The sequence below is a fragment of the Phoenix dactylifera genome, chromosome 7, assembly GCF_051530095.1.
Source record: "Phoenix dactylifera cultivar Ajwa chromosome 7, Ajwa_hap1_PhDact_Kaust_v1.1, whole genome shotgun sequence".
NCBI lineage: Eukaryota > Viridiplantae > Streptophyta > Magnoliopsida > Arecales > Arecaceae > Phoenix > Phoenix dactylifera.
The window spans coordinates 515,312-528,646 of NC_143196.1; the positions used below are offsets into that span (position 1 = coordinate 515,312).

The following is a 13,335-nucleotide window of genomic DNA, read 5'->3' on the forward strand; positions in this document are numbered from 1 at the left end:
GTATTATTTGGATTTCTTGACCCTGTATAAGTATCCAAGATCTATCTGGCAAATAACCAATGTGGGACTAAACACATGCATGCACGGGTCCTCACAGTTACAGAAAAATTCCGTGGAGCACCGGTAAGTTCTACACTAATTTTGTCTTAGACTGCAAGCTGATGTACTATATTCTTAAACCGAAAATTATCTTAACCGCTACCTTATTCCTTCCATTATATACTATAGGTAACCATACAATAGTGGGGCACAATTAATACCATCCAGAAGAGAAGATGGTGAAGTGTGGCTCCAAATTATATGCTCCCTCTTCCCCGAAACACCAAAGTTCCATATCCTCGCATTGTGTCTGCTTGTGTAAAAGAGTATACGGATAGATGGGAATATGCTCTGCCTGCTGGACAATAATATAGGCATCTAATTCCAAATATTATTTGAGCAGAGCAAGCTGTGGTAGTAGTGTGAGACAGCTTGATTGGATGACATATCTCATAGCAAATGATTCATTGGCTCTCTCTCTCTCTCTCTCTCTCTCTCTCTCTCTCTCTCTCTCTCAGCCTCAGAAAAGGGGGGGGGCAAGATTCATTGACTTCATGCATGCATCGGCTTGGCCTGCTTAAGGAAGAATTAATAGAGATTTTCTGCTAATCAAAAATGGTCTCCCAACCTGCCTCGAGATGCATGCTAAGCACGTCAGCACTAAATACTGCTGCATAAGTTTTGGGGGTAGATAAAAAGCCTCAATTGTCACTGTGACACTATTGTATTGTTTTTGGAGTAGTCTTTGAAGTACTGGTGGTGTAATGGGGTTTGCTGTCCATCATATCCCGAGACGCACGACAACAGCACCTAACAGTTGTGTATATATCCTCATATTATTTTGGCATTTTATCAGCAAGAAAACTTATATTCTTGTGCCGATTGTGTTGGAGTTATGGTTTCAAACCCGAATCTATAATGCTGAACTAATAACTTCACACCTAAAATTTTCAATACGAACGTTACTGTACTTGGAGAGGGGATTTATTTTTTTTTATGTCAGGGGAAGCTAAATTGAGCCACCCGGCTTTTATTCAGTAAGATGAAAAAATTACAGCAAAGATGGGACCATCGGATAAGATACAGCATATATAGAAGAAGGCGACCTAAATGAAGAGTTTACATCCAACCAGAACCACAGCTATGAATGCAAAATCTGAGAAAGATGAGAGAGAATATGATGCAACGGCTCCAAATTCAGGTAATCCTGAACCAATTCCAAAGGACACCAGTTCCTGTAATTAGAGCCGTAAAGAATGAGACTTTTAAGTCCCGTAAAACCTAAATAAGTTCGGGGTTATTATCAATCCTAATTTTGGAGTTTAATGGTTTTAATTCACGTTGCATTATCTCTTAATTTCGATGTAGTCTGTAATTGTCCAATCCTATATCCTATTAAATAAGGGCTGCACCATTTGTTAACGGCGAAAGTGGAAGAAGGCCGCAACCTTTCCTTTCCTTTTTTCATTCCTTTGTTATTTTGACTTCATTTGTGTGTGCGCTTTGAGTGAATATGTTATCTTTTTTAGCCGCCCGAGCCCACCATTATAGGTGTTTGGGATTAGCAATCTATCAAACCTTCATTAATTTGTATCAAGTCTAGCTCCAATTTCCTCTATTCCTCTTTGTAGAGATGGTCTCAAATCTCGTTCAGTTACAGGTTTCCAAGATTGACAAAGGAGAACTACATCAACTGAAGTATCCAAGTCAAAGCTTTAATTGGATGTCAAGATAATTGGAAGATTATTAGCAATGGGTACGCTGAACCCATTGCTAAGCAAGAGGCGGCATACACTGCAGGGAGACGAAATGTTTTTAGAGATTAAAGGAGGAAATATAAGATGGAAGATACCGACGCTATGGAGAAGCTGCTTTAATATCTCACCCCTAAATCCAAGCATGTGGTAGCGGCAGTTTGCCAAAAACCTAGAGGGTCTGACTGTCGAGGAGTTGATGGGATCATTCCAGGCGCATAAGCAATGCATTCAGGATGGTGCAAATCCTAGTTCGCAGGAGCAAGCACGGTAGTCAAAACTGACTCTAGGCCAACAAAAAGGTGGTCAAGGACATTGGAGATTCAAGTTGTAGAAAATTCCTGTGAATTTGGCGTTTTGCACCATTTAACAGACCAAAAGATAAAGATTGTGAATTTTGAGAGGAAAAAACACAAAACCCAACCAACCTTTTTAGATCCCAATAGACAGATATTTCAAGCAGGCTGATTTTGTTTCTTCAATCCTTTGCCCAAGATTGTTTCTTATTTTAGCAATATTTTTAGCAAACTTTCGAAGGAGTAAGGATGCGTTTAAAGAGAGATACTCCCCCACGCACCTACAGACCGGTAACGTAAATATTTTTTGATCATTAAGAAGATGGGTAGAGTGGTTAGTTTCGTATCCCCTGCCGAATCAAAATCTCACCAGAATAGCTTAGCCCAGCTTCATCATGTCTAGTTTTCACCTCATGCTTCCTCTTGTGTCATTGATTCATTTCATATGTCAAACGAAACTAAATGGCTCCGTTCGAATATGTCACAAAAAGATAAGAAGTTACAACTACTCTGGATAAGAAGTTACAACTACTCTGTCATCTTTTTTTTTTTTTTTTTAATTCTCTTCCAATGTAGACTATGTTATTTCAAATGAACCTAGCAGTCTAATGCATGGGCCCAAACAAGGTGCTCTTGCTGTGACAATCGCAGTAGGAAGAGCAAGATGAGGGAGAGGACTCTTTGAGAGGCTGCGATGGAGGGATGCGACCGGCTCTCCCGAGCTCATGGAATTTATTGATATCAAAGTTGTGGGCCTTCATGAGCCGCTTCTGTTTGGCGGCGAAGCGGCTCTCGAAAAAGCCCTCGAAAGAGGGGTCCCTGGAGGTCCTCAGGAAGAAGGCATAGCCCGCCATGAAGTAGAGGGAGGTGACGAAGAAGCAAATGGGCTCCATCACGTCCCAGGAGAGCTCCCAGAAGGTCAGCCGCATGAAGCCCACGGTCTGGATCCCCAGGAAGCCCAGCCCGCACCAGAGCTCCCTCCTCACCTGGGCCTCGGCCTTCATGTCGATCTCCGCCTTTTTCTTCTCCATCTCCTTCAGCTCTTTGATTTCCGGGTTGTTCGCAGGGGGCACCGATGCCGGAATCATGTTCTCGATTGCTTTTGCCACCTAGTGATCGACATACGTATCTTTATTTAGTCATCATAGAAAGAACGAAAGAGCTTGCAAGTATATTTATATTTTTTAAAAGGATAACACGGTTTTCACAGTTTAAGGGCGCATATTCCCCCATTTTTCTTGGTTATCATAAAGCTTGGAAGTCTCCGTTTTTTTTTTTTTTTTTTTGACTCTCGATAATCGAAGTAAAACTATTTTAACAAAAGAAAAAAAATTACTTTATACAACACAGCTCGGGCCAAAAAAAATTAAAAAAATATTTTCTTATATATTTTACTATAAGAGAATCCAATGTATCTTTCGTTGATTTTTCTTTTTGTTTTTGGCTGACTTGCACCGTTGGATTGCAAAATTTTTCATCCATCATCTGCACAGATCTTGAAATGTCTATTGCAATAATTTTTTATGCAGTCACGGTTCCTTTCCCGGAGCCCTGCAGGCTGCAGAGGGCTGGGGCGGTGCTATCAGTGTGAGAACTCTTTAGACCCCGCAAAATAATTAATTAAATAAATTGATGAAGGGCGCTAGAACAATAGAAACTAGCTAACTACGGCAGAAAATGGAGGGGGCTCACGAGGTCGGGACGGAGGAAAACGACGTCGCCGAGGACGATGACGGCCCCGGAATCGTCGAGCGCGCGAGCGACGCCGAGCCCCTGATCGACGCCGGCGACCCCGCAGCAGATCTGGGTGAACTCCGCGTACGCCACGCAGCTCCTCTGGATCCCCCTCAGCCGCGCCCGCGCCGCCTCCATCTGCGCCGCGCGCAGCACCTTCCTCGCCTCCTCCACCGAGAGCCGCTCCTCCTCCTCCTCCTCCTGCGACGCTGCCAGCTGGGATCTGGGCGGGGGGGCGAGCCCCTCGAGGCGGAGGCGTTCCCCGTTCAGCCTCCGGATACGATCGGCCAGGGCGTCGCCGACCGGGAGGGGGAGCCGCTCCGCCGACTGGAAGAGGGCCCGCCACTGGAGGAACCGGCGGAGGAGCCCCCGCTCCTCGCTGGAGTCCGCGAGGAGGTGCCGGAGGTAAGAGGACGGCTCGGCGGCGCGGAGGCGGGGAGGGAGGAGGGTGCCGGCGGAGGAGGACCTGGCGGCGTTGAGGAACCGGTGAGCCAGGGTTTTGCCGAACGCCATTGCTCGGACGTCGGAGGAATGGGGGTGGAGACTAGAGAGAGAAAGGGGAAGGGACAGAGAGAGAGCGCGCTGCTCTCTTCTCCTGTGCTCCGGGGTCTTGCTTTCAGAGCCTGCGTTTCTCTTTCTTATTTTTTTGTTCTGTCTTCGGACGGGGTAAACCGGTACGAGGGAGTGGCTTATATAGAGTTCCAAAGGGATAGGATATCGTCATATCTCAGGAGATATTGGAATTAGTGGAAAGAAGGGGAAGAGAGATTCAGGAGATACGCTGGAAAATTTTTATGTAATCCGCCTTCCAGAAATATTTTTCTCCATTTCGAAATAAATTTTGTAAAACCCTTCTTAATTATTTTTTTAAAAATAATGAATATTTGGATCCCATACATTAAAAATGATTACGAAATAAATTTCTCCATGCACGCAGAGGGACTCTTCATAATTATTTCAGAAAAAAACTGAATTTAAAATTATTTTAGAATGCCCTTCACTAATTCCATACATGCTTAAAAAATAAAAAAAATTAAAATAAATTGTTATGTGAGGGGTCTCTTCTTAAATATTTAGAGAAAGCATCAAATTTAGAGTTATTTAAAAGCCATTAACTAATTTAGAGTTATTGGTTGTTTAAAGTCCACATGCACAAAAAAAGAATTCGAGAAAATTTTCGTCTATCAAACAAAAAAAAAATTCTTCCAGAAATATTTCCCTCCACAAATTACTTATTCTTTTATTATATATATATAAATTGATATTTATAATTTTATTATCTTCCAGCGCATTGCATAAGTACCATACTTGTTCTATTAATAAGAATTAATTAAATTTTAGAAAATAATACTAGACATATTTTATAAAGTTTGGTTAATGTCATATTTGAGAAAAGGTACATGACACATCCCAAAAAAAAAGGGTCATATTTGCGCAACACAATCAATATACGCATAAATGTTTATCTCGATATGGAGTGATGTCGTGCATGAAGTGTGCGAGTGGCCACGAAGCCTGATAACATAGCATTTCCTTCATGCGGACAACTTTCTCACCAAATCGTCCCAGAACATCTGGTCACCGCCCTTCGGGTCCCGACAGGAGGTGAGCACAATCCATGGGGCAAGAAAAGAAAGGAAAAGTGAAGACCGCCGCCTCGATGTCACAAAAGGAGCCACGAGACCGCAACGGGAATTTCCCCCTTTTTTGTTAGCAGCCAAAATATCGCGATAATTCTTGCGAAACTTCTCCGGTGAGAAATTTCTTTTTGTTTTGGGACCGACACGTGTACGCTCGGCATCAACTCCGCTATGTGGACCGCACACCGCTTCCTCGCGACCATCCAAGGCACGCATTAACCCCACAACCGACGAGCCAGATAACCGTATTTGTCGCCCTTGGGCAGAGACCGCCTTTTGGTTCGCAACCAGCGAGTGTTGAGCCAGCTGGCCTCCTCCATGGTTTTCCCTTTTTCTTTTCTTTTTTTTTTAAAATCTTTTATGTTATAATTATTACATAACGTATGGACATAAGATGGAGCTAGATTTACAGGAACAAGCCAGATTACATAAATGTTATATCCTCTCTTGCAGAGACCATACTAGTACATATGCTTTGCATATATAAATGCATACTTAGAAAATAAATAATGCTAATTTATATGTTTTCTAGAAGGTTTCATAGTGAATTGATTAGTGGAGAATTTCATGGGAGGCTTAAAGATTGTGCTAAACAAAGTAGCAAAATATATGCAATATTGCAATCGAGATCGAGAGCATTAATACTGAAAAATCATTCACTGTGACATTATATGGTTAGATCATGTTAGTATACGCACCTTGATGTAGCACGGCTGGTAACCATATAGATTTTTATCGTTCATGCATCGCAATATGTAACGTTGGAATCAGTCGCATTTGGTCATCAGATTTTAATGCACTTTGTCGATAATAGTACATGATATGTATGGTTCAATCGACTATGTCTAGCTAATTATCATGTTTTGGAGCTTTATGTCGTTCATGTAACATGATATACACAATTGAATCAAGAAAACATGGTTATTATGTTTGCTCGCTCTTTATTGTTCGTGCACCGCGACATTTATAGTTTAATCGGCTACTTCTTATTATCGTGATATATCACTGTTTGTCGTCCATGCAATATAGCATTTATGGTTGAATTAATTACCAGCAGATAGCAGTATCTAGTCTGCGATCTATCTCTTACAAAGATTGCCGATAATAAGATGCATATAGCCGACAATGACTGCAATGGTCACACTATCATGCAAGTTTATCATTATGATAAACTTAAGAACGTAAGACCTAGTGATTTAACATAATATGATTAATTTCTGAGTAATTGATCCATCCTCTTCTTCTTTGTCCTCTTGGTTCTATTCAATTCACACCACCAATATAAATTAAGGTTTAAATGAATGAACTTTTATGTAAATTAAATTAAATGGAAGACTAGGATCTTCATTACTCCAAAGTAGTGTTTCAAGAAAGGAGAGAGTGCAAGTAAAGTCAACTTAAACACGGTAATTAGAAAGTGAGCTCAAATTTTGGTAAGAGATGGTTCCCAATACAATAAAATATAGGTTTTGCGTTTCTCGAGGACTAAACTAAATAACTAAACCCTAAAGTAAAAGAATTACTTAGATAAAAATATGTTGCAATTTGTATTAGTCTAATTTTCCTTTTTGAAATGTCTATTGTATGAGAAGCATAATGATATTATAGGCAAATTAATATAGAAAATAACTTAAGATCTTTTACAATGTTCTTTAATTCTTGATCCCATACCTTGGCCTTTTTGTTTCGCTTCATTTGTACTTGTTTTAGGGGAAAAAGATTAGAATGCATAATTTGTCCTTGTAAACTGATTAATTTAGATGAAGTTAAACAAAAATCTTTATTTCACCATCACTATAGAACATTTTGATGAAGACACGAATCTACCTTTCCTTGCAAATTGAACAGCGAGGCTAAGATGGCTTTTGCTATAATAGCCAATGTGTTCTTTATTCCTTTGAGAGAAAAAAAAAAGGAGGAGGTTTATTTGGATTGTAATTATTGAGGTCTCAATACACAAGAATGCACCATCTCGAACCAAACAAATAGGTATAATTACTAAGGCGGTATAATTACTAAGGCAAGCCTTGATTTAGTGATATAACAGCTAGTGCTCACTATGCTTGAAGTACTTTGATAACAAATATGTCAAGTGGATGACTAAGTTGGTCTAAATGACATGCTCCAAGATAGCAGGAAAGGTTTTTTTTTCCTCTTTAACGTCAATAAATAGTGCTTAGACATATAAATATAATATAGTCTTGCTCGAAATCATCCATACTTAAACTAACTATAAGAAGATAAAAGTGTTTAAGATAATTTAGGACTTTAGCAAAAAATATTGCCCATGACTTGTGCTTTGACTAATAAATATACCTAATTATAAACACGGATGACTTACTTAAGCTTCTGGCCGCGAGAGATACACGTGGAAGAAATTCATGTGATCTTCCGCCGCCGCCGCTTCACATCTTACCAAAGCCTTGCCGAGGGCTGAAAATGGCGTAAACCGGATGTTTTTGCGCTTCAGGAGGTTTGGGTTTCTCTTCCTTAGTTTCTTGCAGCTGAAACTCCAGCTTTGCCCTTGGCGGTCCGGTGGAAGGCCGGTTTGCAGCCCCTTGGGTTTATTTCCGGGTAAATATAGCACGGCCTGGGCAAGACGATATGATACAACGCGGTCGGTCAACCTGATGCGTGCGGTGCGTACTCCGTTAGAAAAGGAGAAGATGCTGCGGCCAAGGGTTTCCTTGGCTAACGATGCTCCGTTCCAGATCCCGTCACATGGTACGGTGCATCCTACCAAGACAGGGAATGGCATACAGGCGGTGTGCGTGCGTTGCATAATTTTCAGAATAAATTATATTTTTTAAAAAAAATTTGTTTATTACACTTATATTCAATAATTTATAAAATTTATGCATGGATATAATTAAATTAACGGCATTAGTGAATCCGTTTATCTCATGTAAAAAAAAATCAAATTATCCCTCAATAATGAGTAACTTACAAATACTCCTTATACTTATCCCTCGCAGATTTATTTTTATCCAACACTTTAACCCATAACTTAACTTAAATGAAACCTAAATATCATACTATAAAAAATTAGAAAATGACTAAACTAGTCTTAAGTGATATAATATCCATCTGAGGAGAACAACCATGAGGTACCATGGGTCTGAAGCTTGATCTTGATGAATCATTAAAAAAGAGCTATGCACCAAGAAAAAAGCAATCTATATCTCTCACGCAAGTAGATACCTCTAAAATTTTGTACTACAAGAAACTAGTATCAAGAGTTCTGTCGCTTGAGCCAGCCTCTTTATGGTCCAAGCCAGACCATGGAACCGCAATTGATGCATCCTCCAAAAAGAAACAAACAGATGTGGATCTTTTTGATGACATATTGCGAGATTTATCATAATTCTATATGTAAACATAGGAATTCTCATCCGTGGCGTCAATATTAAGAAATCATATCTACGGTATTAGACAATTAGAACTCAAAATCAGCAAATGACACATCGGCATCCGAAATCTCTATGATATAGTCGCCGGGGAAGCGATTACGAAATTTGATTAGAAAGGATGCTCGTTGCCATATGTTGGTTAGAAATTAAGGATGTTCGTTCGGAAGGAAGCTTGTCGCCGGTAGCTTGTAAGAAAGGAACGTTTATAGTGAGGTGGCAAAACGAGAAAGAAATCCTAGCCGCTCAATCTCAAAGAGAAGAAGACTCTTAAAAGACGGAAAATTTAAAAAGATCGGAGAGTCGAAAAAGTGAAAGAAAAGCTTTATTTTTTTATGGAGATAATTTTGAGTTTTTACGATAGATAAACGATTTCACTAATGCTATCATTTTGATTGGATGTAATTGTAAGTTTTACAAAATAGTGGGTGTAGGTGTAATAAACGTAAACCATAGAAAAATTTTATAAAGTTATTTTGGTTATTAAAAAAAAATTAATGTGGCATTTGGGTTCCATTAAAAGTTAATGGTTTGACTAATGTTCGATTAAGTTATGAGTTAAGTACTGGATAAAAATAAACTTCAGAAGAGTAAGCATAGCTTTTTCATACTATTAAGTGCAAATATAATTTACTGCTGATCTCAGAAAGATTTTTGCAATTTATTTTAATTTTTATTTTCTCTTGTCAAAATTATTTAACAAGCAATGAAGGAAATTTTTGAACAAAAATAGATTAATAAAAAACTATTCAGCTATTTGCAACTTCCACGTGCATATATGAATAATATCTTTATACTCTTGGTCGCACCCATGCCACAACATACCCAATCATGCTTTTGGTCTGGTAATTAGAATATATATACATATATTTATATATATTGGTAACACTACAATATACAATATATTATATATACAATATATATTTGGAGTCCATATAAATAGTGCATCAAATTTAATTGTGACTTTGGTCATATCACTTGAGATTTAAATTTTAATACTAGCTTTTCATAAATTCTGAAATTAATATTTAAAATTTATACAATATTTGTAATATCATTATGCAAGCAAGGCATGAATTGATATCTGAACAAGAAAGGGGCTAAAGACATGATAATATGTGGTAGCAATAACAGAAAATCTTTCTAAGAATAACAAATTTGCAGTCGATCATCATGGTAGGATGGATCAATAATATTCTAATCTCTCCACTTCATGCAACCATTACCTTCTAAAGATTAGGAGATTAGTTGGTGATCCAATGTTCTTTCACCCATTCTTTATATTTAAGAGAGGCAATTCTAACTTGATTTCCAAACTACTGCATATGGCTGATCTTGAACTCATGTCGATGAAGGATTTTCTAGTAGAATGGCTAATTTGACGTATGCTAATTGAAAGGCATGGTTTTCTAAGGTTATGATAAGTTTTAGGCCGTTATTTAGTTTGTGACTAGACCTGCATCTTGTTTTTTATCAAAAATACAAATTTGCAAATGATGAAATCAATTGTATCTCATCTTTTGCAGTATTTCTATAATGAATGATAAGTGTTTTCTAAAAAGTGGAGAATTAAGAAAATATTTTGTTTTATTTTGTAACCTCAGTACTTTGTCTTTTTGCAAAAAGTTTGTTGATCAATATCAATTCTCTTAACTTGTGGATCGAAAAAGTTTGGTCATCTTCCGAATATCTCACATAAGTATATTCGGTCATCTTCCGAATATATCACATAGATATGTCGTTCGGCAGCCACGTTAGATACGCTCTGAGGAGGCATCTAGTGTTATCAAGAAGGTATATGTCCTAAGAGAACTAACTTGAGGTCGCCCTTGAAAACAGAAACATTCAATTAAGGAACGATCATTACAACCGCGATGGTCTATTTTGATATCTGATTATAAAGATGAGTGATCATCTTATAGTCCTTGTGTCATCACAAATTGGTCCTCATAATGTTTTCATGATGTGAAATGTTAAAACATTCTCGTTTGAGGGCAATGCTAAAGCATCGCTAAGCAGCCCTCCCACTGAAATTTCTTCATTACTTTGCTGCGGGGCGGGATTGGTTTGGGGAAGGCCAAATCCTTCCATAAATGGCTTTTCACCAGCAATCACTCCCAATTGCTTACGTGTAAAAATCCTATCCAACAAGAGTTTTCTTGGCTTTGAGGGTTGCTCATTTTTATAACATTATATATATATATATATATATATATATATATATATATATATATATATATATATATATATATATATATATATATATATATATATATATATATATATATATATATATATATATATTTCTGAGGCATGAAGAAGCATCATGCTTGGGGTTTGCAAAAAGAGTTAGATGAGGCCGTTTGTCATTGCTTTTCTTTTTTTCTCCACTTTTATTTTTAAGGACCTCCACATAAAAATAAACTAGAATGAGCCCCCTATCTAATGGAACCCTTTTCTTTGTATTTTTTAAATTCAAAATATTTATAAAAAATTAATTTTGGGGTGGATTGAAAAATAAGATTTATTGATTTCAAAAAGAGTGAAAATAAAAGAGGGAAAAGCAAAAGTTTTGTGCCAATGCTATATCTAATATCAAATTCCATGCATTATTTCAATAATTTGTAAAGAAACAAAAACGATAAAGCAACAAGGATACCAAAGAGACTGCATTCAAAAGGAATTGTATGGCATTTTTTTTTTAAAAAAAGAAAAAGTATTGCAGCCTGCTACAACCTTTTGGAGTTTTGTAGGAGTCTCATCATAGAAATGGTGCCATTACTTAAACAGCTATGTTTTGAAAAGCTTTTTCTAACGGCTATTGTCATATCCACTAGCTAGTTGTGCTCCGTGAATTGATCTCTTCGTAAGTCACTTTTGATTTTTGTTTTATTTAAATCATTATTGTCACCAACCTATCCATTAAATGGGCATAAAATATACGCTCGAAATGATATTAGACCACATTTTGCAAGATCTAAATATTAAAATCTATTAATTTTTACTACGTGTTGGTTATACTCAATAAGAAATATTCTTAACATATAAGAATGCTTTAGTATGTATTTTAGCATACTGGCAGAAAAATATTATTTATTTCTATATCCACTTATTGCATTCGTGGGAGACTATCGAAATATGCTATTTCTTATTTTTAAATGCTTCCAGTAGAATAGATTATAGATACTCTCTCTCTCTCTCTCTCTCTCCCGTTGGGAGGAAGAAAATCCATCTTTTTATAAAATACTCTTTGCAGTTCTATGTCCATCCTTGTACTAACGGATGAAATTGTCATAAGGACTTGGTTTCGCACATAAAAGGGTGAATGAAAAGGAAGTAGGTAACCTGCTCGTCAATGGGACGTTACAAGGAGAATCACAGCATTGCTGCGAGCTTTAGCCAGTGGATGCAAACTCTCGCAGAGAGGAAGAGACGTATATATAGAGCACATTACTCATTAAATTTAAATAATGATGGCTCGGCAGAGGAGGGACCTCTCTAGAGTCTCTTTCCCCCGCACAGGCTGCTTGCCAAACTCTTGACACCCTGTTAATAAAAACTCTCCAATAGTCTTGGAAACGTCTCCACTGACTTAATTATAATTGGCAACTGCTTCATCCTTGCTTTGGGCACTCCATCCCTATGGAGGAAATCAGATTCTCACTGAAGAGGGAAAGGCGTGGGAATGGATGCTATCTGATCCTTGAGCTATCAAATATCATGTGTTGGAAAAATATTTGTATTTGAAGGCTTGTTCAAATTGAGTGTAATTTATTCTAATAAAGATATAGTAGTTTTTAAACAAAATACTTTTCCAACATTCTAAATTTGTGTTTTTGATTATACTAAAAATTATTACATATATAGTTGTTTATCAAAATATAATTTGATAGCATAGAATTAGATTTAGTTTAAGTGTATAAAAATTTAAAAATCTTAACTTCATATGGAAGGTTACTTTTTTTTCACAAAAAATAAATTTTTTAAAAAATTATACTGCTGCTTGCCCAAAGCCTTCTGTCTTCGAGCTGTTTGTGCTTAGCTCTGAGATGAGAAATGCCATTCCCAGATCAGCAAATGGTCCTGTTGGGGGAAAAACCCCAAAGTCATACCACTACGGAGGCGCTCGGCCAAAAAGCGCCGACCAGAAAGGGGCTCGGCCAAAGGGTGCCGACCAGAGAGTACCAACCAGAGGGGTGCTCGGCTAGAGAGCGCCAATCTGAAAAGATGCTCGGCCCAAGAGTGCCGACCGGAGCGCCAAGAGGCGCTCGGACCAACCAACGCTAGAAAGAGCCGACCAGGAAGACGCTCGACTAAAGGGCGCCGACCAGAGAGAGCGCCAAGAGGCGCCCAATCAAAATAACCGAGTAGAGATGTTCGGATAGGAACAGCCGACCAGCGGACGCCGACCAGAGAAGCGCTCAACTAGAAAGCGCTGACTGGAGAGCGCCAAATAGAGGCGCTC

The 13,335-nt window shown here is 38.2% G+C and overlaps 1 protein-coding gene across 1 annotated transcript; it reads right to left on the minus strand.

Annotated features, from left to right (window-relative positions):
• Window positions 1-2,487: 2,487 nt before the first annotated feature.
• LOC103707502 (calcium uniporter protein 3, mitochondrial) lies at window positions 2,488-4,505 on the minus strand. The gene is made up of 2 exons (XM_008792016.6): window positions 3,782-4,505; window positions 2,488-3,198 (listed from the first exon to the last, which is right to left on the minus strand). Exons 1-2 carry the CDS (start codon window positions 4,334-4,336, stop codon window positions 2,695-2,697), a joined length of 1,059 nt encoding a protein of 352 aa, XP_008790238.4. The 5' UTR covers window positions 4,337-4,505; the 3' UTR covers window positions 2,488-2,694.
• Between the last annotated feature and the right edge of the window lie 8,830 nt (window positions 4,506-13,335).

Coding starts and splice junctions, on each gene's coding strand:
- LOC103707502 (XM_008792016.6), bottom strand. CDS start 4,336: ATGGCGTTCGGCAAAACCCTGGCTCACCGGTTCCTCAACGCCGCCAGG. Junction 3,199..3,781: donor TTTTCCTCCGTCCCGACCTC/GTGAGCCCCCTC, acceptor GTCGATCACTAG/GTGGCAAAAGCAATCGAGAA.